The 27,234-nt window shown below is 44.3% G+C and overlaps 1 protein-coding gene across 2 annotated transcripts in view; it reads right to left on the bottom strand.

Annotated features, from left to right (window-relative positions):
• The window catches only part of ROS1 (ROS proto-oncogene 1, receptor tyrosine kinase), a 493,170-nt gene that overhangs the window by 187,797 nt on the left and 278,139 nt on the right, over nucleotides 1-27,234 (bottom strand). For both annotated transcript variants that reach the window (XM_073575944.1, XM_073575945.1), the window contains exons 23-24: nucleotides 23,371-23,660; nucleotides 7,951-8,127 (exon numbers count right to left, since the gene is read on the bottom strand). In XM_073575944.1, coding sequence (XP_073432045.1) covers nucleotides 7,951-8,127; nucleotides 23,371-23,660 — 467 coding nt within the window. The remainder of the gene's footprint in view (nucleotides 1-7,950; nucleotides 8,128-23,370; nucleotides 23,661-27,234) is intronic.

Below are 27,234 nucleotides of genomic sequence, written 5' to 3'. Positions count from 1 at the left end.
AACTTGACTGGATATAAAAGAGCATATTAGAGAGAAAGGGTATCTCAGAAACAAATATGTTCAGAGGTTTACCAATCTGTGAACAACGGTGTCTAAAGGCCCCATCTCACATAACGAGATCGCTAGCGAGATCGCTGAAACGTCAAAGGTTTTGTGACGCAACAGCGACCTCGGCAGCGATCTCGCTACGTGTGACAAATAGCGGCGAAAGCCCCCCCCGCTGGATATCGCTGACCGTGCTCGAAAGTCCTAGGCCATTTTTTGATCGTTGGCGTCCTGCTGGCAAGCATGCATCGCTGTGTTTGACACCAACGAGCGACTTCGTTGGCGACGCAGATCTCAGGGACACAGGCGTGAGTCGTCAGAATAGCTGCTGTGTGAAAAAGTACCAACGACCGCCAAGGTCGTTATACGGATCGCCATATCGTTGCTGCGTCGTTGAATAGATCTGCCTGTTTGACAGCTTACTAGTGACCATGTAGCGATGCACCAGAAATCCTTACCAGATCGTATCGTTGTTGGAGTGTCGCTATGTGAAGCAGGACCCTAAAAGTTGTGTAACAATTGTTCCTCAAGATAAAACTGCAAAGACTTTGAAACTCCCACTGTAAAGCCCCCGTCACACACAGCGAGATCGCTGCGGAGTCACAAGTTTTGTGACGCAACAGCGATCTCACCAGCGATATCGCTGTGTATGACAGGTATCAGCGACCGGCCCCCATGCCGAGTATTGCTGATTGCGCTCAAAAGCCCTGGAATTTTTTTTGAACGTTGGTCTCCCGCTGGCCAGCACGCATTGCTGTGTGTGGCAGGCGGGAGAGTAGTAACGATCAGCGAGCTCCCAGCTCGTATCCAAGGTAAACAGCGGGTTTCTAAGCATCACGTGGCACTTAGAAACCCACAGTGTACCTTAAATACCAGCACGCTGGTGCAGGGAGCTGGTAACCAAGGTAAACATCGGGTTTTGTAAGCGCCGCGCAGCGCGTAGAAACCTGCTGTTTGCCTTGGATATGAGCTCCCTGCACCAGCACGCTGGTATCTAAGGTAGACAGCGACGTGCACGCTCATCGTCGCTGGTGCTGATCGCTGGTGATATCTGCCTGTTTGGCAGCTCACCAGTGATCATGTAATGACACACCAGCGATCCTGACAAGTTCATATCGTTGTCGGGATCGGTGGTGAGTCGCTATGTGTGATGGGGCCCTAAGCCATGGACTGGGGTGGGCTCCCCAGGATACAGCAAAGCCATGGACAAGGAAAGTAGTAAACACTAAATTTGCCACATGAACTGTTACTGTGAAACTCAGACTGGTTACGCTTCCACCAACCAACACAATGTAACAGTTTAATTCATACAAATGCTGTCAGAACTGACTGGGACCACTGTGCTGCATCACTAAGTAGGCATGGAACTGTTGTCCACGTTACTATAATTTAGCAAGTTCTGCACCCGCCTAGTATGGATACCAAGCATTTACATGGAACACTGGAACAATCAGATGAATGCCAGCTGTGGCCTATTGGTGATGCAACACAGCAGCTTACAAACTTAACAAAATGACTTTGTCCCCTAGATAGAGCCCATCTATTGAATTATACACCATCATGTTCACTTTAAGGACCATGTGAGTGCAATGGGTCTCTCCTTGGAACATCTCTGTATACTTCGATAGATCCCCTTTAATGCTGTAGTCTTTGTTAGTCTCTAGTGGTTCAGCAAGCTGAGTCTGATGGGCACTAATGCATTCAAGTGCCTGTAACTGACTTGCTTGTAGCTAAGTTGATGGAGAGCCCTCCGGATGTGTCACGGATGTCAGATTGTAGAGATTTTGGCTCCGCTGATGGAGCTCGATGGAGATGTCACACATACTCCTCCTTAGAGATGGCACCAAGCTCTCCCAAGATGGCCATGAATCAACCCCTTCCCATCAGACAGTTCCTCCCAATTGCATGCACTGCCCCCTGGCCTGGGGCTCTGTCTGTTTCTGATCAAATTGCAGTTCAAACCAGCAGAGCAGAATCCATTTAGCATTACATCACTCTCTGCCAACATAATCAATGGTTTTATTTCTCCTCACAGAACTGGAGTAACTGAATCAGAATCAAAAAAATCCTTCACAAACCAATTTAAGTCAGAGAAATCTAACAGCTGCAGAGGAAACAGTGGCATCCTGTTGTCAGTAATTAGTGCTGCAGGCAATAATATTGTCATGTCTACATTACTGACAAAATAGAACAGCAGCTGCAAATTACATGCAAACGCTTAACGGTTGGTGACGGTCAGTGGCATATTCGTCATCAAATCACTTGCCACCCCATTAGATATTGGCATCCTAAACAACTCTCCCCATACAAATTCATCTTGCACATAACACTGTGAAAGTATACCATCATTGGGCCTGGCTGCCCTGTGCAGAATCGTAGGACAAGGAGCGCCGGATGGACACATTTATTAGGGGAGGGGCTGCCTTCCCAGGTGACAAGCCTGCCCCTGCCATAGTCCCTGTTGGTGTCTGCACAGTGACATCCCATCATCTAAGGGAAGTTCTACTGCACTAAAAGTAGGGGTAGATGGGTCGCCCTCCCAGGGCCGTAGGGTACTCGGAGCCGGGCCTGTTGATTTCAATGGGAGATGTCACAGTGGCGGTGACCTGGTCCGTGGCCCTGGGCGTCCATTGTAAAAGGGAATAGTGTTGAGCATGTGGATGATGATTAAAGTTTATAATGATTCGTGACGCCACCTGTGGTGTTCGGCAATGAAGGTGTTAAGCCGACGCTGCAGACAGATCCTCTGGGACAGATGGTGTGGTGCAGCAATGATGGTGTGGCCCTCCACAGGCAGGGCTGTAGTCCGAGGGCAGTGTAGATGGAGAGATAGTGAGGAGAGGAGCACGGTGCAGTGTGAAGCACAGAGATGTAGCAGTGATGAGTGGGTTGGCACAGGAATAAGCGGAGGACACCAGGGTATGTAGTTCCAAAGCTTTACTCACAGTCTGTTGTGCATATAGGTGCCCGCATCCATGCCGTGTCCTCCAGGTCAGGGGCTCAGCCAACCTCCAGGCAAGATGAAGTACTCCGTTCCAACACTCCGCCAACATATGTGCCTTTTCTGAACGTCTCCCTTCTAGCGCCTATTTGAAGTACTCACAGTACTGAGTTACACTGGAGTTCCTCATTTCAGATGTTCTTAGAACTCTACTTGTACAGCAGACAGCTGTAGCCTGCTTCGGGGACTCCTTGCTACTAAGTCCCGGCTCACTCACGTTGCTGTTGTGCCCCCAAGTCTTGTGTGGGAATAAAGTGGTGACAACTTCTATTCCTCCGGTGTCTGTCGCAGGACCTTTAGTGTCCATACAACCTCGGGGACCGGACCCCGGCCATGCGCTTAGAACTTGAGGAAGGGCTCTACTCTAACCCTAATCCTTAGTTCTTTTCTTCTCCTCACGTTCCGTAAAAATCAATCTTTCTTATGGAGAATTAGGCTTTCTGAATATCTCTTTCCTGTGCCAGCAGACCCAGGTCACTGAGGTCTGCTGCAGCACTTCCTTCAATCCATCCCACATAGGGGATCTTCTCTCACAGACTCACTGAGTCAGACTGACCTAGTCCTAATAATCTCCCACTCTCTTGTGTAGACTAAGCTCCACCTACCTCCCAGCACTCTTCGTGTTCCAAGCGGGGAGCCACCAAAGGTGCTTTGCTACACTACTATGTTGTGTGGGATGCGGGTGTTGGAGTGTGGTCAGGTGTCTCCACCTTACCTGAATGGTGGGGTACAACACCTCAGGAGGAGGTGCAGTACCTCGGTGGCGACTGAACCCTCAGGGGCGCCACATAGACACCTCCTTTGTGACGAGGAGCTCTTCAAAAGTGCAGAGTCTTAACATGTTACTGTGAATGTTTTGTTCTGCGAGGGTCCCCCAGTCCCTACAGGCTACACCTTGTAAACTGGAATGGCGGGGTCCACCTTTCTCTTTACAATATATGGGGCTGCCTCGCACCAGCCATCTAACTTCCCGGATGGCCTCTTGGCCTTAACCATCACTTGGTCACCTGAAACATACTCTTCCTTCTGCACGAGTCTCGGATTTGGGTGTACCACTTGCCTCAGGCGCTCTTCCACAATCTTGTGTACTTTCCTCAGCCAGCGGCTGTGCTCTTGTGCCCTTGCAGAGGTAGTGTGGCCAGAAGCCATACATATGAATACCTAATCAGAACACTACATGAAGACCCCCCACGGGCCTGCCCCAGAGCCTTTAAGCCAGAGTCATCAAACAGTTGCAGGGGAAACAGTGGCCTCCTGTGGCCCGTGATTAGTATTGCAGGCAATAATGCCAATTCTACATTACTAACAAAATAGAACAGCTGCAAATTACATGCAAACGGTTAATGGTAGGTGATGGTCAGTGCCATATTCCCTATCACCTCACACCACCACTTATACTGCTTAACATCATCAAAAGAATTAAAGTTTCTGAAGTAATAAATGTGCACAACAAACAAAATCAATATTAGTTGTATGTTATTTCCGGGCCCTCAGGTGGCGCTGCATTATAACAGGCATGAGTAGATTATTGTTTCTGAAGACAATTCACTGTGTAAGCCATCAATGGTAGTTAAAGCTCTATCATGCAAAGAAGAAACAATATCAACACAATCCACAAACACAGTCTTTTGTGGGCCTAAGCTTGTTTAAAATGGACTGAGGCAAAATAGGAAAATTGGTGTTCTGGAAACCATGGACAACCGTGGACTCACGATGAGAGGGACCATCCTGCTTGTTATCAATGCATAGTCCAAAAGCTTGCATCTCTAATGTGTCTATGTAATGGATGACTTACACACCTGGTAAGGCATTATCAAAGCTGAACATAACATAGAGCAGTGGTCCCCAATCTTTCTTATTATGAAAGTCACCTGCTCTCACCGCCACTTTCCCCTCCCCACGATAGTGTAAGGAGATAAACCGGACCACGGGTACCTGCATGCCGGGTCAAGAACTAGGAAGACTGAATCCTCTGTTCCCAGGCGGAAGCCTGAGTGGCGAGGACCTTCGCCTGCTGCAGGAGGGAAGGAGGAGAGAGACAGAGCTTCCTGCTGACAGGAGGGGGCGGGGAGAACCTAGAAAGAGCGCGCAGCCACAGGAGTATAAGAAGGAAAACCGCGTGAAAGAGGAGTGTTTGGTGCCAGGTCAGAGCACCACTCAGTGGGGTGAGCAGTGTGCTCTGCTCCCCATCCGGAGTATCGGCGCGGCGACAGACTGTGCTGCAGTCGACCAGAAGGACAGGGACTGCTGAGGTGAGGGAAGCGGTGTGCCCAGCAGCAATTCGGAGCAGTCGTACACACAGAGCAGAGCTGAGCTGGGTGTTGCAGCAGCCACAGAGAGGAGAGATTTAGCTAGGAGCACCAACAGCGTGCAAGCCAGTGCCCGTCGTCACCCGCCGCCAACAGCGGGGACCAGTGAGAGGGACGTGCAGTGTGTGCCGGTGACTACCAGTAAGCAAGACTCAGAGCACTCCGTTTCCATGAGTACTACACACGTGCCCCATAAAAGTGACCAGGGACAGGACAGACACTTGCTCCCTGACTGGGCCATTAAACACCTACCGAGCCCCATTGGAATCGTACAAGACTGTGACTTTCAGCCACTTTGGGCCCACTTGACTGAGACTGTCAGGAGAGTTGTGCAAGAGTCACATTGGGCTTAGACAGTACCGTGGCCCGTACCCTTTTAGGCATCTGCAGTACATGGACTAGAGGCAGTGGAAGGTATCAGAGACTGACCACTGTTACCAGAAGAAGGCGGATTGTTTGCTTGCTAAATCTTATTAATAAAGACACCGCGTCGGCCATTGCCGGCGCTATTGACTGCACAGCAGGAGCTGCAGTATTAGGACTTCCTGATACTCTTGCTCTTGTTGTGATTTGAACCGTTGTATTGTACTGTGCCTTTAATACTGTTTAACTCTTTACCTCCCTACGTGGAGTATTTCCCCTGTAAATAAACCTGTTAACCCTTGCTCTACCTGTGTCCCATCACTGCATCCCACGTTCCTACTAGAACCTTTACACTTGTGACACCCAGTACCCCATCACCTTACCAGTGTAACGGCAGCCAAAGCTTTGTGCAGAAATCATACCAAGTCAGTAAAGCTAGATTCAGTTGGGCTAATGTACTAAGCTGACAGACAGCCTTGAGCCATTTATCATGTGATTGCAAGTCACAGATTGGGACCTCTAAGGCTAGGTTCAGATTTGCGTATGTCAGAGCTGCAGAGGGCTGCGTAGTTCCTCCGTGAAGCTCCGCCCACTGCTGCACCTCCTCCGTTCTGCTCCGCCTACATCTGCATGCGTATCTATCTTTAACATTGGGTAAGCAGGCCAAGCGGATGTATGCGGATGCCTTCGCATGTGTCATTTTGACAAAATGCAACATGTTGCGTTCGACGCAGCTCGGCGCAGCGTCAAAACGACACATGTGGAGGCATCCGCATACATCTGCATGGCCTGCATATCCATGCCGACATAGGCGGAGCTGATGGAAGAGGTGCGGCAGTGGGCGGGGCTTAATGGAGGAACTACACAGCCCTCCGCAGCTCTGCTGAACGCTAGTGTGAAACTAGCCTAATATAGAGGTTTTAGAACAACATATATTTCCATTCAGGCAATGTTTATTTAAGTGAAGACCTTACAAATTTAAGGAAGGCAGTGATGAACCACAAACTGTATTCAACACAACAGCATGGCTTTGCAAAAGAAGTTTAGGTGATGAACAAGCCACCTGCCGTCCAGACCTTTCACCAATATTTGGTGCATTATAAATCGAAAAATCTGGCAAAAAGAACCCAAAACTGAGCCTCTAAAATCCTATAACATACACGATTTGAGCAACATTTCTCTCAAAAACATCAATTGGTCTCCTCCCTTCACATATGTTTACTGACTGTTGTAAAAAGAAGAGGGGATGTTACCTAATGCTAGACAAGGCTGTGTCTCAACATCTTTGAGATGTGCTGCTGAAATCAATTTCAAAGTATTTTTTTTCTAATGAAACTGAAAAATATCTAACTTACAATTTCTGATGTGTTCTATTTAAATAAAATATGGCTATAAGAGATTTCCAAACTATTGCATTCATGATTTCTTTACATTTAACACGAAATCACACCTTTTTTGGAATTGGAGTTGTGTAATAAACTGAATGATAATAGAAATGAACATGGCATTGAACTCTTCTCGAATTTTGCAAAATAAAGAACGTAACTTGTTTTGCACAAATTCAAGCAAATTTGTGGCCAGCTGCAGCCTCCATTTTGCTGAACCATAGTGTGCCAGTCAAACTGTTAAAAAATTATCATAATACTCACGACATTGGTCACCTGTCCAACCATCCTCGCAAACTACTGTCCGGTCCTCAGCTTTTCTTCATTTCAACTTCATCCATTGTCTGGAATCTTACTGGCGTTTTTACTTCCTTCTAAGACTTCTGGCACAACCAGGCCTCTGATGTCCTTACGCGCTGCAGGTTGTGACATCTTGACAGCACATTTGTGATCGCTCAGGTAATGATATGGTGTACAGTGATTTCTGAGACCTGTTCGTGCAGGAAGTCCTGATCTGGAGTGAAGAGGCCAAAGAGACTCCATCCGATGGGGAAGAGGAAAAGAATAGAAACGGAGGATCAATTGAGGGTTTGCAGGAATGGCGGGACAAATGAGCAGTGAGATGAGTATAATTTTTTTGTACATCCTAAATTTACAATGCCCTGGGGTCTAGACAGACCTCAGAGCACAATAAGGAACATTGAAAGCTACAAATCAAATTTCCCTGTAATATATGCATGACTTGCTGAATTTGAATCTCGGAAATGCTCTTATTTCTAATAATAATGATCATAACATTGATAATTCTAAGCATTACTATGCACATTGGACAAATTGACCTATTTACCTGGGAAGGGTTGAAGAGAGGTGCTATATGCTGTAACTTGAACAAGTTCGGGAACTGTGTGTAGCAACATTGAAACCTTATTATTTTTATTTGCATGATAAATATTGGTATTTCCATGTTCTGTAATGCTCCAGTAAATGAAATAGTTATCCACTGAAATACTTGTTAATGTTGCACCTTGTAGGTAGAAATCAAAGAAAAAAGTATTTAATAAACTTAACTGCAGTTACTGCACTACTGAACTGAGTGCACTATTCCACACATCCCCACCATCGCCCAAAAAGCTTGAATATTATAGATTCAGCTAACTAATTTAGGAATATCCATAATTTTTAATGACAATTGTGTCCTCAATAAGACACATAGCAAGATAACTTGTTTTGTCCTAAATTACAAATTTACGAACTGAGAGGATTTTTTTCCATACTATAATATCAACTGCATTGAACATATCTCATGAAAGTCAACTACATATTGTCTTGAAATATTTTTTTCTATCTGACAGACACAGAATGATTAGCAGAAACCAATAAATACATATATATAATCACATGACAGGTAGCCAGCCAAACTCCAAGCTTTAGTTTAACCCTAGCATGTATATTGGGGGCCTTTTAGGCCGCCATGCTTACTTTTTTGCTATTATCTGCAAAATTACTTAAGTTAGAATTTTGAAACTCCAGGTAATCCTCAAGTATGTCGTTGTTGGTAATGTCCAGTTGTTCATATAATTTTTTTCATAGGCATTTCGGTGTAACAATGCTTTTTTGATGAAAACCACATATGTACGGATTGGGGGCCTTTTAGGCCCCCATGTATTTTTTATCTTGTTCTCAGTAGTGTTTGTGTCTCAAATTACTTTATTTGTACTCAGTAATGCTGGTGGAGGGGCCAAGGTGTGGATAATGCTATATGAGGATGTCATGTGATTATTGGAGGGAGAGATAAGGCCATGACATCATCTCATGTCCTTCTGAACACAGTAATGAGCTGTGTGGAGAGTAATGAGGACAGTATACACTGTGAGCTAATTGTGAAGGACATGAGATAAGATAAGATGTTGAGAGGAAGTCTGTTTCAGTTTCTCTGATTCTTAAGGGCATGTCACACTAAGCGATATCGCTAGCAATATCGCTATAACTTGTGACGTTATAGCGATATTGCTAGCGATATCGCTGTGTCTGATACTTACCTACGACCCGCTCCCCCGCTGGTTATCGCTGATCGCGCGAGAACGTCCTGGACCGTTTCTCGTCGGTCACTTCCTGCGGTGCTTCCTGCTGTGACGACGAGCGACGCGTGGAGCCGGGCGGGAGGACGCAGGATCGCCTGGTGTGACAGGTAAGTAGCGACCCCCGTCCCCAGCGATGTCGCTGGTGAGATCTGCCTGTGTGGCAGCTCACTAGTGACCACTTAGCAATGTACCAGCGATCCTGACCGCGTCATATCACTGGTCGGGATCGCTGGTACATCGCTAAGTGTGACAGTACCTTAAGAAGCCTGCAAAGGGTAAAGCTATTGAGCTACAGACATCTAGACAATTGTACAACACCTAAAAGAAAGTATAAAAGGTAAGAGAGGGTGAGAGAAGGGAGGGGGCACTTTACACTTACAGTGTGTCACACACAAGCAAAGAGTGGACAACCCTGATTGTGTTCATTGTTTTTTCTTTTAGTTTGCTAACATCTAGTCAGCAATGGCACAGTCTTCCTCCCAGCATCTGAGTGACCAAGAGATTGAAGCAATTGTGTTTCAAAGTGATGATGAAAGTGAACTATCTTTGTCCGATGACGAGTACCTGCAACCAGAGAATCAAACATCCTCAAGTGATTCTTCTTCTGATGATGAAGAAGTGAATACAGTGGATCCTCAAGAAGTGATAAGTAGAACATTTAAAACGAATGTTTTTTTGGGACAGTAATCCTACATTAGTCAGACGTACTGCAATCCATAATATTGTGAGACAGGCTCAAGGAGCTGTGGGAAGTCCCAGTTACTTTTCCCCTAAATACGTATTCTGTAGTTTTTTTTCTGACAATATTGCAGAAGAGGTCCTTTTATGTTCAAACCTAGAAGGAAGACGTATCGCTTCTGCAAAAAATAAGTCCTGGAAAAAAATCTCAGAAGAGGAACTTTATGCATACATTGGACTTTTACTGCTGGCAGGGAGTCAAAAATCGTATGATGTTCCAATACCAGAATTATTTCTGGACCCACTTTCTGATCTACACTATAAGGCAACTATGTCAGTTGACAGATATGAGGAAGTTAGAAGACACATTCGATTTGATGATAAGCGAACATGTGCATTGAGGTTTGAAACAGACAAATTAGCCCCTATCAGTTATATCTGGAACATATTTATCAAAAATTGCACCAAACTTTAGAATCCTAGTACTAATGTTACAGTAGATGAGCAACTTGTACCGTTCAGAGGACGCTGCAAGTTCATACAATACATGCCCAGCAAGCCAGCCAAATATGGAATCAAAATCTTCTGGATGTGTGATTCTGCAAATTATTATGGCATAAATGGCGTAATCTACTGTGGCAAAGAGGTTGGTGCACCAGTACAGAAGGATCTGGGGTCTGAAATTGTCAAAACTCTTGCTGTTCCAATATTCAATTCAGGTAGAAACATTACCATGGACAATTATTTCACCAATGTTGAACTAGGCAATTTTCTGCTTCAAAAAGCTATTACACTTGTTGGTACTATCAAGCCAAACCGACGAGAAATTCCAGAAGCACTGAAACACAATCGTCAGCGAGCACTTTATGAGAGTGTCTTTGGATTCAATAACAAAGCGACTTTGGTATCTTACAAAGCGAAGAAGGAGAAATCCGTGATTTTACTCAGTACCATGGATCACAATTGCAGTATTGACAGCAATGACTGAAAATTAAAACCAGAAATCATCCTGCATTACAATAAAACAAAAGGAGGTGTAGACAAAATGGATGAGATGGTGGGAGAATATTCATGCAAGAGGCAAACAAAATGGCCTGTAGTACTTTTTTCAAATATGCTTGATGTAGCAGCCCTAAATTCATTCATCATTTATACAGAAACTCATCCAGAATTCCATGCACGAGGAAGGACAGGAGACGCCTATTTTTGAAGGACCTTTGTCATGAACTTATAATGCCTCACACGATACAGCGAAGCGACGTGAAAGGCTTGCTAAAGCAAAGTAAAGAAGCAATGAAACAGTGTGGTGTACAGTTTCATATGATTCCAGGGCCAGGAGAAAGAAAAAGAAAGCGCTGTTTCATGTGTCCAAGAAACTTAGAAAGGAAAACTGAGAGATTTTGTTAAATTTATAAGGAAAATGTCTGCAAAGAACATTCTTCCGAAAAAATAACTTGTCAAAATTGTTTAGAAGACTAATAAAATAGAAAAGAAACATAATAGAAATGTAGCTGCAGCTAGTTTGGTATAGATTTCTATGCGTTTTTGTGCATTTTTCCATATGTTTGTGTGAAATTTGGAAAAAAAAAATTTTGGGGGTGTTTTCGGTGAAAAATTATAATTAAAATTTTGTTTACTAATCATATTTTATTTAGCAGTTTTAAAATAAACTTGTAAAAGTTATATAAGTGTGTTTTTCCATATGATTTGCATGGGGGCCTAAAAGGCCCCCAATACGTTAATATGAAGATTTCTGATGTCACGCATACTAGGTTAACTACTTCTGCTACAATTATCTGTAGCTATGTAATGAACCCACATAAGTTGAATAGATTTTATTATTATATTACTAGTATTAATTTGGATGTGTGGCCCTCTTTGGCTCTTATAGACTCACCAAAATACAATCAAAGGTTGATCCTTGACATGTTTCCTGCAGCTAAATTTACAATTGCTGTTCTGGTCAGGGCTAAACGTGGAATAAAAAGCAGCCCTAGCTTACAAACCATGCCAACCCATAAACTGTATTACTGACCCCTCTCATCAAGGAAAAATTTAATCTAGCCTGGCTCAGACTGGCCTTCAGGGTAACAGTTGCATCAACCGGTGGGCAGTTGCCTCCCTACCTTTCTATGGGAACAGTGGTTGGCACATTACACTTAATTCACTATGTATAAGCAAAGCTAGTCTTTCATCGTTCATACAACAAAAACAAAATGAAAATTACCCTGTAATAAGTAATTGAATAGTAACAGTACATGTAACTAAAAGAGGGTACTTAGCTAACACTATTTTGATCAACAAAGTGGAAATGCCATACCACCACGACAAGGTGTACCCATTCAGGAGGGTACCTAACTCTTGTAGCTCACCTAACTATGTGTCAGTAGGTGTCCAATTAGATAATGACAGGGCAAAATCGGGTGGCTGCACAGTCCAGACCCGGTCATATTCTGCTTTTATTTATTTGGAGTTTGCTGACACATAGTGAGTTGAAAAACAAGAGTTATGATCCATCCTGATTTGGTACACCTTTTCACAGTGGGATGACGTTTACGCTATTTTCTTTACATGGTCTATTTCTTTACTTATTATAGGGTATTTGCTCATTTTGTTTTTATCCTAGGTTCTGTCTGTTAAATAGCCACAGTGTGAATACATATCTATGCATTGCACTTATGCCAACATATGTTCTGGCTTGTATCCTTGGTTTGATTCACATAAAAAACTACCCAGTTTATTATTATAGAAATTTGTGAATTAGGTTAATGTAATATTTTCATATACTGCAATCCTGATATGCCCTTGGCACCTCAATCCTAAACTGCGACTAGTAATGCATGCTGCAGCTGAATGAATTTGGCTGGTGACTGTGATGTCACCACTAGAGCACAAGTGACCAATGCAGCCTATCACTAAGCTCAGCGGCTTTTGCAAGCCTGTCACTAGTCCTGGAAAGAAGCAGAGAGGCAGCACTGGGCCTAGGTAGGATGATTATTGCTGCGTTTGTTGTTGTCTATGTCTACAACCTTATAATTAAATATATTAATGTAAAATGCATACCAAATAAAAGGAAAATATACATTCAATTAACAATCAGTTTTGATGAAGGAAGCCTCCTATTAGATTGGGAACCCACACAGCATTTTGCCTGGTAAAGAAATTCATTTGCAGCTGCTAAAAAGTTACTTGCAAAAAGTTCCGAAGGCTTAAAACTTAAAAGGAATCTGTCAGCAGGTTTTTGCTACCTCATCTGACAGCAGCATAATGTAGGTAAAGAGAAGTTAAATCAAACTACTGTATGTATAATTTATTTTACTGGGTGCACCCGTTCTGACACATTCAGTGCTTTTAGATTTAGAATTAAGAAGAGTGGAGAAAGCTAACCCCACCCCCACCAGGCTCTCTGTGTACAAATTCCATAGACCATAAGGTGGAGGCTTTGCCAGACTAGTACAGCAATGTTAAAGGGAACCTTTCAGCTGTTTTGGCCGCTACAAGATGCGGCCACCTGCTTTCAGGCCTTATCTACAGCATTCTATAATGCTGTAGATAAGCCCCCGATCCGACCTGCAAGAAAAGGAAAATAAGTATTATTACACTCACCCGGGGGGCGGTCCAGTCCGGGGCCTCCCATCTTCTTGTGACGATGCCCTCCTACTTGCTTCATAGCTCCCTGGTATGGTGCTCCTGCACAGGCGCACTTATCTGCCCCTGGTGACAAGTTTGCTTTAGGCTATGTGCACACGTTCGGAAATGGTGCGGAAATTTGCGCTGCATGTGCATCGGTATTTTCCTGCGCGGTCTATGCCCCGGAAGTGTGTCCTGCATGTGAAGACTTCCAGGGCATAGACCGCGCTGGAAAATACCGGTGCACGTGCAGTACCGATTATATGCTTCACCCACAGTTGGGCAAAGCATACTGCACAGGCACCGGAGGCCTCTTTGAATGCGCAAGCGCGGCAAACAACGTAATCTGTGATATTCACAGATGAAGATTACGCTCAGCAAGCCGAGGAGGGGGGGGAGAAGGCCCATGGGACCGGACCGCCACGATTTGCATACCTCTTCACCAAGATAACAAAGGTATTTTTGCATCAAAGGTGCATTGTCAGGGGGAATAAAAAATCATAAAAGAATCCTTATGGGATGCACAATTGGGTGATATCTTAACATGATGTTTGAGCGCCGGCCAGGGCTATCGGGGTACTCGGCACCGGGCCCATTGATCTCAATGGGAGTTGTCACGGAAGCTGTGACCCGCTTCGTGGCCCTGGGGCTCCATGGCAAAAGGGGGTGCAAGAACAATGAAGTAGAATTGATGAATAGTTCGTGACGCCACCTGTGGTGCTCGGCAAAGGAGATGTTAAGCCGACGCTGCATTCAGATCCTCTTGGACTGGTGGTGTGCTGCAGCCAAGATGGTGAAGCTCCCCACAGGTGAGGCTGTAGTCCCAGGGCAGTGTGGATGTAGGGGTAGCTGAGAGGTGCAGGCAGTGTAGAAGCTGGTACCCAGATGTAGCGGTACCAGGTGTGTTGGCGCAGGAATGAATGGAGGACACCGGGGCTTGTAGTTCCAAAGCTTTACTCACAGTCTGTTATACACACCGGTGCCTGCCTCCGTACTGTGTCCTCCGGGTCAGAGGCTCAATCAACCTCCAGGCCAGATGGAATGCTCCCTTCCAACGCCCCGCCAACATGTACTTTTCTGAACGTCTCCTCTTATAGCTCCTTTAAGTGTGAAGATCTCCTAGTACTGAGTTACTCTGGAGTTCCTCGTGACAGATGTTCCCAAGAACACTACTTGTACGGCAGACAGCTGTAGCCTGCTTCGGGGACTCCTTACTCCTGAATCCCGGCTCACTATCAATGTTGCTGTTGTGCTCCCAAGTCTTAGATGGGAGTAGTGCATTTACAGCCCACAACTCCACCGGTGTCTGCTGCAGAACCATTAGTGTCAATACAACCTCAGGGACCGGTCCCCGACCTTGCGTTTAGAACTTCTAGGCAGGGTTCTTCCTCTAACCCACGTCCTCTGTTCCCTTTTAACTCCTACGTTCTGTACTAGTCTTTCCTTCTTATGGAAGATCAGGTTTCTGTTCAGCGTCTTTCTCCTTCTTTCCTTTCCTGTGCCAGCAGGCTCAGATCACTGAGGCAGCTGCAGCACTCCTTCCTCCATCCCTCTCTCCGGGATCTTCTTTCCTCACTCCACTCTGAGTGACTCCCTCTCACTGACTGACCGACTGACCTGAAATCCTACACCTTCCCGCTCTTTTATGTATTCTAAACTCCACCTGCCTCCCAGCACGTTTCATGTTCCAAGCAGGGAGCCACCGAAGGTGCTCTGCTACATTCCAAGCAGGGAGCCGCAGTGTTGCTTTGCTCATCTACCGTGTTGTGTGGGATGCGAGTGTTGGAGCGTGGTTAGGAGCCTCCAACTCACCTGGAAGGTGGGGTACCACACCTCAGGAGGAGGTGCAGTACCTCTGTGGCAACTGAACCCTCAGGGGCTCCACAATGTCACTTAAAAGTGGTGACAGATTCCCTCTAAAGTATGTTCTTCTCTGAAATGCTGTTTCAGAGTTAAACAGATCTGTGTTCGTACTTTCAGTGCCTGATACATACTGCCCACAGATTAGGCAGCATGTACCAGCTGACAAGCTCACTTAAATCATTTTGACAATGTCATTAACAGTAAGGAAGACATCTGCAAGTAACTTTTAATGATGGAGAAAGTCTCTGTGGCTATTTGAAAGTAATTTCTTAGCAGCGGCACCTCAGATGCACGATGATCACTATACAGGAGAAAACCTAATGCTTGGAGGCAAAAAGCCAATGTTTCTACTACTTGGCACTTAATACAGTCACATTACTGGGTATTTCATACTACATTTAGGTGACAGTAAGGGCTGCAAAATTGCAGTAAAAATGCATAACATTTGTAGTGGTTTATGAAAAATGCAGCAATTGTATTGCAATTTCAGAGAAATAAATTACAATAGATCTTCAATATTGTACACATGTTTATATAACCAAAGCTATCCAACAATCAATAAATTAACATCAAATTTAGAGCATAGTTGCAAGCTGAAAAGGTTTGAATAGACAAAAAAATCCCACAAAATAGATAATGATATTAAATACAAATACATCATATGGATTATAGATATAAGGCTGGTTTCACATTAGCGTTTTTGTGCGCAGCGCAACGTGCGCATGCGTCATGTTTACCAATGTTTAACATGGCGTACGCATGGTCTTGCATTTGCATGCGTTCGTCTGCGTTTTCGTGCGCATGCGTTTTTTCCAGGTGTGCGTCTAGACGCGCCAGACTCAACATGTTGCATTTTTGGGTCCGTCCAAAGTCGGCAAAAAAACGCATGCGTATGCTTGCACACGGAATGCGTCAAAACAACGCATTACAGTCTATGTAAACACCGGCGTGCACATGGACATGCGTACGCCTGCGTTTGCGTACGCATGCGTTTTAAGAGTAAACATGTCTAGACACTGGTTTAAACTACCCCCTTCCCATGACACACGCCCACTGGTGTCCCATTGGTGGAGTCTGTTTCAAGGATTTTTCAAGGATTTTCCTCCTGTGAAATGTGACACCTAGAAAATGCATGCGCATAAAAAACGCATGTGCGTTTTTGCATGTTTCTACTTGTGCACGATGCACTGCGCACAAAGACGCAAATGGGAAACTAGCCTAATAAAGACAAGGTAACTGAAAAAGAGGGAAGAGCAAAATGGGTACATTTACAATATTACACAGTGAAGTACAATAAAATTTGTATAACATTTAGCTAAATTCCAGAGGAAAAAACAATAAATATTCAAAAAATTAATTGTATTACTGGAAAAAGGTTACAATAAAAACATAGACACAAAAAGACATGATAAAATATTAAAAATAGGAGAAGCTAGCTAAGCCATGGTTGTATTAAATTGAATCAAATATAGAAATAATTAAATGGGGTCCTTGCCATCTATTCTGACTCCATAAATAAGCTGCAAGCTGGCGCTTGAGATACTGTTTCTAGGCTATCTCCTTCAACTGTTACTCACACATAGTGATGTGCTCAGATAGCTTGAACTTGATTGCACAATATAACAACACAATGATACTGTCTGTATGTGTAAGGGAGGGACAGGACTGAAGTCGTGACCTGAATAACCTCAATATCCATGTCCAGTCCTTCTCCTACAGAAAACTGTACTCTTCTCTCCAGCATATCTGTATCCCCAGATTCAGCTTTCTCTGGGCACTTCCCAGGCGATGACGGTCCCTCTTTCAGGCAACCCCCAGCAATGGAGACACAGTCCAAGTTAACTTTAACACTTTCTTTACTGAGCATTTCACACTTTACTTCCACAGTCGGTACATTGTGACATTTAATGGTTTCCTCATCTTTCCCTTTCTGGCTGTCGCTTCTGTGCAGTACATGTCCAGACCATCCTAGACTGCTCCCCAGTTCCTTCCTGGCCTAACCTCACCATGATGACAATTCCTTCTGCCTGTTTCGTCCCAGACTCGAAATCATCAGTCACCAGGTTTGGTTGCCTCTGGTAAAGCATCCGGCTCATCTGTACCAATCTCATCGAAGCTCCAACTTCCTTCATCTCATCAGTCCTACCGATTCCTGCCCTAAAAGCATCAGCCCAGGCAATAAGTCATCAGATATTTCCTTTCCTGCACTGGCCCGCTACTATGACACACAGTAGCCATGGGTAACGTGGGCTACAGCGCTTGAATGTTGCGTGGCTACCAAGCTGTCCGGGACTATAGCCCATTTGGACACTAGGGCACCCTGGCCCCATCTGGCCTAACTTCCTATAAGCTTCACTTTTACTACCCGGCTGCACCGCCTACAATTAACCCTCTGTAAACATCCTATCAGCTATACCTATAAGGCCTACTAGTATACCCCCATCTAGTGGACCGCAACAGAAGTACACTTACTCGTATCTATAGAATCTATATACTAAAGTGCCCTCCTCTAATGTCCCCCAAAAAGGATACACTGACTTACCCTAACTGTACATGAATATTAGTCACACATATTATACAATATTATATTAAAGGAGCACAAGGTAATATAGAACAGTCCTCTACGGAATGGTAACAGATATACTTGTGGCAATACTATAAAAGATGAGCGATAATACATATTTCTATGTAGCAGTACTGCAGGCATTTATCATAGACATTATCAATTAGCAACATGTACATATTAACAAACGAAGGGTAATCCGAAGAAGGGAGGCAAGAAAGACATTACGTCTCACCCCCTTACATATGATTCCCAAATCATGGGACATGACACAATCCAATTGATCAAAGAAAGGGGAGGTGGGAGAATAAAAATGTACAGACAGTAAAGTAATAATACTGTACATACAATCAATATTACAAAAAATAGATACATAAAATATTGTTGTTCCACATGTAAAATAGATGCTAAAATGTTTATTGCACACACCCCAAAACGTATTAATACACTTGTCAAAGTAATTACTCAAAGTAATCAAGATTTTATACTGATTAACCCCTTTCTGACATTGGCGTAATAGTACGCCAATGTCAGACTCCTCCTGTTTGATATGGGCTCCGGCGCTGAACACACACTTTTCTGACAGGTGAAATATACAGCTGATATGTGCCCACAACAGCCCCAGGTGGAATCGTGAGCCACCCACGGCTATTAACTAGTTAAATGCCGCTATCAATATCTGACAGCTGAATATAACTCACGTTCCGGCAAGCTCACTGAAAATCCCGCCCATCGGCGACCTTGTCACGTGATCGCAGGTCACTGATGGGTTGGAATGACAACCAGAGGTCTCCAGCAGACCTCTATGGTTGTCATAGCCAGATTGCTATGAGTGCTGCACGGTGGTTGGCATTTATAGCAAGTGAGCATTTCTGCTACATGCAGACGATCTGAATATTGCCTGTATATAGCAAAGCCTATCAGACAACTGCAGCTTCTAGTTTCCCATGGATACTATTGAAGAATGCAAAAAGTAAAAAAAAGGTCTCTAAAAATATTAAATATATATATATATGTACATATATATATATATACAGAACAGACCAAAAGTTTGGTCATACCTTCTCATTCAAAGATCTGTCTTTATTTTCATGACTGTGAAAATTGTAGATTCACTATGAAGGCATCAAAACTATGATGTGGAATTGTATAATTAACCAAAAAGTGTGAAACAACTGAAAATATGTCTTATATTCTAGGTTCTTCAAAGTAGCCACCTTTTGCTTTGATTACTGCTTTACACACTTTTGGCATTCTCTTGATGAGCTTCAAGAGGTAGTCACCAGAAATGGTTTTCACTTCACAGGTGTGCCCTGTCAGGTTTAATAAGTGGGATTTCTTGCCGTATAAATGGGGTTGGGACCATCAGTTGTGTTGTGCAGAAGTCTGGTGGATGCACAGCTGATAGTTTTACTGAATAGGCTGTTAGAATTTGTATTATGGCAAGAAAAAAGCAGCTAAGTAAAGAAAAACGAGTGGCCATCATTACTTTAAGAAATGAAGGTCAGGCAGTCTGAAAAATTGGGAAAACTTTGAAAGTGTCCCCAAGTGCTGTGGCAAAAACCATCAAGCACTACAAAGAAACTGGCTCACATGAGGACCGCCCCAGGAAAGGAAGACCAAGAGTCACCTCTGCTGCGGAGGATAAGTTCATCCGAGTCACCAGCCTCAGAAATCACAGGTTAACAGCAGCCCAGATTAGAGACCAGGTCAATGCCACACAGAGTTCTAGCAGCAGACACATCTTTACAACAACTGTTAAGAGGAGACTTTGTGCAGCAGGCCTTCATGGTAAAATAGCTGCTAGGAAACCACTGCTAAGGACAGGCAACAAGCAGAAGAGACTTGTTTGGGCTAAACAACACAAGGAATGGACATTAGACCAGTGTTAATCTGTGGTTTGGTCTGATGAGTCCAAATTTGAGATCTTTGGTTCCAACCACTGAGTCTTTGTGCGACGCAGAAAAGGTGAACGGATGGACTCTACATGCCTGGTTCCCACCGTGAAGCATGGAGGAGGAGGTGTGATGGTGTGGGGGTGCTTTGCTGGTGACACTGTTGGGGATTTATTCAAAGTTGAAGGCATACTGATCCAGCATGGCTACCACAGCATCTTGCAGCGGCAAGCTATTCCATCCGCTTTGCGTTTGGTTAGACCATCATTTATTTTTCAACAGGACAATGACCCCAAACACACCTCCAGGCTGTGTAAGGGCTATTTGACCAAGAAGAAGAGTGATGGGGTGCTACGCCAGATGACCTGGCCTCCACAGTCACCAGACCTGAACCCAATCGAGATGGTTTGGGGTGAGCTGGACCGCAGAGTGAAGGCAAAAGGGCCAACAAGTGCTAAGCATCTCTGGGAACTCCTTCAAGACTGTTGGAAGACCATTTCTGGTGACTACCTCTTGAAGCTCATCAAGAGAATGCCAAGAGTGTGCAAAGCAGTAATCAAAGCAAAAGGTGGCTACTTTGAAGAACCTAGAATATAAGACATATTTTCAGTTGTTTCACACTTTTTTGTTAATTATATAATTCCACATGTGTTAATTCATAATTTTGATGCCTTCAGAGTGATTCTACAATTTTCATAGTCATGAAAATAAAGAAAACTCTTTGAATGAAAAGGTGTGTCCAAACTTTTGGTCTGTACTGTATATATACACTAGCTGAAGAGCCCGGCGCTGCCCGGGCATAGTAACTAACTGTGGATAGTTATAACAAATTATAATTATCCTCCATCCCACCATAGTCCCGTGCCCATATACCCAACATACCTATCCTCCATCCCATAGTCGAGTGCCCATATACCCATCACACATCCTCCATCCCATAGTCCCATGCCCATATACCCATCATACATATTCGCCATCCCATAGTCGAGTGCCCATATACCCATCACACATCCTTCATCTCATAGTCCCATGCCCATATACCCATCATACATATCCTCCATCCCGTAGTCCAGTGCCCATATACCCATCACACATCCTCCATCCCATAGTCCCATGCCCATTTACATATTTGCCATCCCATAGTCCCGTGCCCATATACCCATCATACATATCCTCCATCCCATAGTCCCGTGCCCATATACCCATCATACATATCCGCCATCCCATAGTCCCGTGCCCATATACCCGTCATACATATCCTCCATCCCATAGTCTGGTGCCCATATACTCACACACATCCTCCAATCCATAGTCAACCATTATGACATCATAATGAGCGGCGGCGGGGCTTGACACGCACACACTGCTTCCCCAGTATGCAAATAGGGGCATTGTGACATCATAATGAGGGGCGGGGCTTGACGCGCGCACACTTTTCCCCCCCTTATGTAGATAGGGGCAAATTTGTTTGGTGAATTGGAACGTGCAGGGTTAAAATTTCGCCTCACAACATAGCTTAGGACGCTCTCGGGGTCCAGACGTGTGACTGTGCCAAATTTTGTGGCTGTAGCTGCGACGGTGCGGATGCCTATTCCGGACATACGCACATACACACACACACACACACATACATACATACACACATACATACACACTTTGAGCTTTATATATTAGATATATATATATATATATAAAACTTCAAATCACCCCCCTTTCGCCCCATTCAAAATAAAACAATAGAAATATCAAATATACACATATTTGGTATCGCCGCATTCATAATCGCTCGATCTATCAATATAAAAAAAGAATTAACCCGATTGTTAAATGGCGTAACGAGAAAAAAGGAAAAATGCCAGAAATAGGTTTTTTTTGGTCGCCGCAACATTGCATTAAAATGCAATAACGGACGATCTAAAGATCGTATCTGCACCAAAATGGTATCATTAAAAATGTCAGCTTGGCGAGCAAAAAAAACCTAGCTCACCCTTGCTGAGATCTCAAAAAATAGACACGCTATGGGTATCAGAAAATGGCACATTTTTCTATCAAACTTTGGAATTTTTTTTCACCACTTAAATAAAAAATAACCTAGACATGGTTGGTGTCTATGACCTCGTAAAGACCTGGAGAATCATAATGGCAGGTCAGTTTTAGCATTTAGTGAACATGGGAAAAAAAGAAAAACAACTGTGGGATTGCACTTTTTTGCAATTTCACTGCACTTGGAATTTTTTTCACGGTTTCCAGTACACAATATTTTAAAACCAATTGTGTCGTTCAAAATTACAACTTGTCCCGCAATAAACAAGCCCTCATATGGCCATTTTGACTAAAAAATAGAAAATGTTACGGCTCTGGAAAGAAGTGGAGCAAAAAACGAAAATGCAAAATCAAACATACCTCTGGTCGTTAAGGGATTAATAGATTTAACTGGCAAAGATGCTCTTCACTTCAACCCCGACTGTCTGCTCTAAACGTTACTGCCTTATATTTGTGTTCTTCCGCCTTCCTTTTTTGATCAATGGGATTGCTCGCAAGGACCCCATTTAATTATTTCTAGATTTGATTCAAATGAATAAAGTACAATCATGGCTTAGTTACATCCTCGCATTTTTAATATTTTAGCATATCTTTTGGTGTCTACGTTTTAATTATAGCCTTTTTCATTAATAAAATTAATTTTTTGAACATTTATTTACTGTTTTTGCCTTTTCTTCGATATTATGTGTTCATATTCTAAAAGAATCAATAGCAGAGCACTAACATAACACTCCTAGACCAGACACACATTCTCAGTTGTCAAGCCTCACTAGCCATTACAAAGACCAGTCAGCTACTGCCTTGAGAAAACTAAAAGTCAGCAAAGGCAAGAGACAAAGGCCTGCACACAACATCCTTGATGCCAACCGGTGTCAGAACCTTCTGTGCAGTCCTTTTCACAGCAGTAAATAAAAATAATTGAATAACTTAGAAGTGGGCCAGACTGATTGAACAGGTGGCCCAACATGAGAAAACCACCAAGAATCTGCCCAGTTGGGCAGATTGTCAGTCTGGGGATTGAAGTTCATTTGCAGAAACTACTCTGGCATGTTAAGAAATAATTAACAGAAGACTTGAAAAATGTCCCACTCCCCTTCAAACTCTTTTCATCTTCTTTCTTGTGCCCAGCTTCGTCTTTCATTCTGATCTACTATTTATAATTTTTCACTGCAGTAATATGTAGCCATATGTCTTTAATAGCTGATAGACATTCATTATAACCTCAGCCAAACCAAGGATGCTTGTATTATGAAAGATTAGGGGGTACGCTGACATCATCCACGTCTAGTGGCTAATCTCTGCTAAGAATAAAAGAATGGACGTTGTATTGGGGAAGAGTCAGAAGAACCCCATACTGATGGTATGATCAGTCCCTTCAAATTATGCGGGTTCAACCCACTGTGCCCTAATTTGTATGACTACCCAAAATTCTCTCATAATAAAAAGGATTTCTAAGCACAGACAGTCTCTCTAGCCAGTAAAGTTACAATTTTATAATAATTGCATACACTTACCAGGCAGAAGAGTAAAACTGATCACGTTCCAGCAATGGCACCCATCCAAACCAGAGGCCCAAATATTTGTGACATTACACAGGAAGAATATGTATGGGTTATTCTTGTCTGACATATCCAAAGCAATTACTGTTCCTAGTTCACAGTTCTTCTCAACACAATCACAATTACTTGTAGTAGTAGGAGTTGTTTTCTTATAATGTCCCAAAATACTTTCTACTTTATCATTTATTACATCGTAGTAAGAAAGTCTGTTACCACTTTCCCAGGATTGTATCCAGTAGATACGGCTGCAAAATGAAATGAAATATATTTTAAAATACTTAGCAGAAATGTAAAAGTCAGAAGATATTATCATAATATGACCAAATAATTGTCTAAAGAAAAGTAACTGGAATCTTTCCATTGAACTGAATATTATGAAACCTCTTGGCCGAGGCAATTATAGAATTTTAAACAAAGTCAAAGGCTGGCTTCACACTACCACAGAATATGGCTGAGTGCTATGCGAGAAAACATTGCATAGTACTCAGCCTAGTGTTAGTCTATGGGGCAGCTCACGTCACCATTTATTTTCTTGGGTGTATTCAGCGTGCTTGCAAAATCGCAGCATACTCATCCGAGAGCAAGCCTATGAGTGTGAGAAAAAAAAAAATCGCACAGCACTCAGACCATGCGAGTGCTGTCTGATTTTTACGCACCGGTCTCCTGACAGGTCTTGCAGCCAATGAACTCACTTCACCCTTGTGACGTCAATGGGAGCACCGTCATCAATTATCACCTCACTTTCCACCACTACAGGGCAAGTGGGAGTAGCGAGGCTAAATGCTAGAATTGGAACATCTTAGAGATACGCCTTTTCTGGGGCGGCTGAGATCCGTTATTTTTAGCCTGGGAGAGTCAATATCCATGGTCCCTTCCTAGGCTAATATCAGCCTGCAGCTGTCTGCATAGCCTTTGCTGATTATTAACTATAGGGGGACCCCATGTCATTTTTTGGGGGGCGGCCCCCAATTTTGATAACCAGTAAAAGCTAATTATACAGCTGTGAGCTGATATTAATAGCCTGGGAAGCTCCATGGGTATTACCCCCTTCTCAAGCTATAAACATCGGTCCCCAGCCATCGACTTTCCCTCTGCTGGTTTACGAAAATTGTTTGGAAGCCCATGCCATTTTTTCCCAAAAACCATCTTTTATTAATTTATTAAATACATGTTCAGTAAGCTGCATACACACTGTACTAATTGTATTTGTCAGAGACATCTATATATCTACCTATTCTAATTGTATTTACTGCAACTGTAAATCATCTTTTCTATCCTGTCGGCTCCTGCAGGGATTTTACAGCACACGGCAGATTAATTGACGACTTTTCTTCTATCCATCTATGTAATCTATAATAATAAATGCCCTAACCAGCTTCCGGTTGTAACAACTTCCGTCCAGTTGTAACCGGTGACGTCACCACACACACACGCACATGTTAACCCTCAACACACCACACCGCCTCAACACACACTCCTCTCACCTTTCACCTCCACTCATGTCCACTCACTCTTTCACTCCACATACGTTCCTTTCTCTCACTCTGTTTCTCATACTCACACCGTCATCGTCGCTGCCCCGACATCTTCCTCCGCCGCCGTGATCCAGGATCCAGACGTTCTCCAGGCCGCCGACATGTTCTTGCGGGACGCCATCTTGGATGTCGTGAAGTCCCTCGAGATTCAAGATGGCGTCGCCGCAACAATATGTCGCTGGCGTGGATGACATCGGGATCCAAAAAGATGGCGTCGGCGAAATCTCGCGAGATTACGCCGACGCCATTTTGGATCCCGATGTCGCCCATGCCAGCGACATGTTGTTGCGGCGACGCCATCTTGAATATCGCGGGACTTCACGACATCCAAGATGGCGTCCCGCAAGAATATGTCGCTGGCGTGGGCGACATCGGGATCCAAAATGGTGTCGGCGTAATCTCGCGAGATTTCGCCGACGCCATCTTTTTGGATCCCGATGTCGTCCACGCCAGCGACATGTTGTTGCGGCGACGCTATCTTGAATATCGCGGGATTTCACGAAATCCAAGATGGCGTCCCACAAGAACATGTCGGCGGCCTGGAGAACGTCTGGATCCTGGATCGCGGCGGCGGAGGAAGATGTCAGGGCAGCGACGATGACGGTGTGAGTATGAGAAACGGAGTGAGAGAAAGGAACGTATGTGGAGTGAAAGAGTGAGTGGACATGAGTGGAGGTGAAAGGTGAGAGGAGTGTGTGTTGAGGCGGTGTGGTGTGTTGAGGGTTAACATGGCAAGAGGTGTTAACGACGTCGGCGAAATCTCGCGAGATTTCGCCGACGCCATCTTGCATTCGTGAAATTGCGTCATTTACCTCACGCCACCTTGCTGTGCGGACGCTTGGCATTGCCTGTACCACCATAACTACTGCTGCCTTGGTCCTATGCCTGTTTACTGCCGGTGTCTAATTACTGGACCAATTTGCCTGTACCGCCATAACTACTGCTGCCTTGCTCCTCTGCCGGTGTCTAATTACAGGACCAATTTGCCTATACCGCCATAACTACTGCCTTTGTCCTCTGCCGGTGTCTAATTACAGGGCCAATTTGCCTATACTGCCATAACTACTGCTGCCTTTGTCCTCTGCCAGTGTCTAATTACAGGGCCAATTTGCCTCTATCGCCATAACTACTGCTGCTTTGGTCATCTGCCTGTTTACTGCCGGTGTCTAATTACAAGGCCAATTTGCCTCTACCGCCATAACTACTGCTGCCTTGCTCCTCTGCTGGTGTCTAATTACAGGGCTAATTTGCCTCTACCGCCATAACTACTGCTGCCTTGCTCCTCTGCCGGTGTCTAATTACAGGGCTAATTTGCCTCTACCGCCATAACTACTGCTACCTTGCTCCTCTGCCGGTGTCTAATTACAGGGCCAATTTGCCTCTACCGCCATAACTACTGCTGCCTTGCTCCTCTGCCGGTGTCTAATTACAGGGCCAATTTGCCTCTACCGCCATAACTACTGCTGCATTGCTCCTCTGCTGGTGTCTAATTACAGGGCCAATTTGCCAATACCGCCATAACTACTGCTACCTTGCTCCTCTGCCGGTGTCTAATTACAGGGCCAATTTGCCTCTACCGCCATAAGTACTGCTGCCTTGCTCCTCTGACTGTTCACTGCCTGTGTCTAATTACAGGGCCAATTTGCCTCTACCGCCATAACTACTGCTGCCTTGCTCCTCTGCCGGTGTCTAATTACAGGGCCAATTTGCCTCTACTGCCATAACTACTGCTGCCTTGCTCCTCTGCCGGTGTCTAATTACAGGGCCAATTTGCCTCTACCGCCATAACTACTGCTGCCTTGCTCCTCTGCCGGTGTCTAATTACAGGGCCAATTTGCCTCTACCGCCATAACTACTGCTGCCTTGCTCCTCTGCCGGTGTCTAACTACAGGGCCAATTTGCCACTACCACTTCATAACTACTGCTGGGCAATTACAGGGTCAATTAGTATCTGTTTACTCTACAATACTCCAGGACGCCTTCTTCACTGCCAGATAACTGCCAAATAGACTCCTTTACCTGTGCCAACATGAGTCATAACAAAAAGTATGCCAATGCCAGTGAAAGGAAAGCAGCTTTAGCACTACGACAAAAACAACGCCGTGCTAATGAGACTCCTGAGGAAAAACACCATCGCCTTGAGAAGATTAAGGCTTATAAACGCCGTCGCCTCACACATGAATCCCCTAACTCTAAATCCATAAGATTGGCTGAAGAAGCCTCTGCACGCCGTCACCGCCGACAACAGACGGCCTCTTCCTCATCATTATTATTAGACTCACAA

This window comes from Dendrobates tinctorius, unplaced genomic scaffold (genome assembly GCF_039654945.1).
Source record: "Dendrobates tinctorius isolate UK_male_01 unplaced genomic scaffold, ASM3965494v1 ptg000046l, whole genome shotgun sequence".
Lineage (NCBI taxonomy): Eukaryota > Metazoa > Chordata > Amphibia > Anura > Dendrobatidae > Dendrobates > Dendrobates tinctorius.
This window is presented reverse-complemented; position numbering and strand designations above follow the sequence as displayed.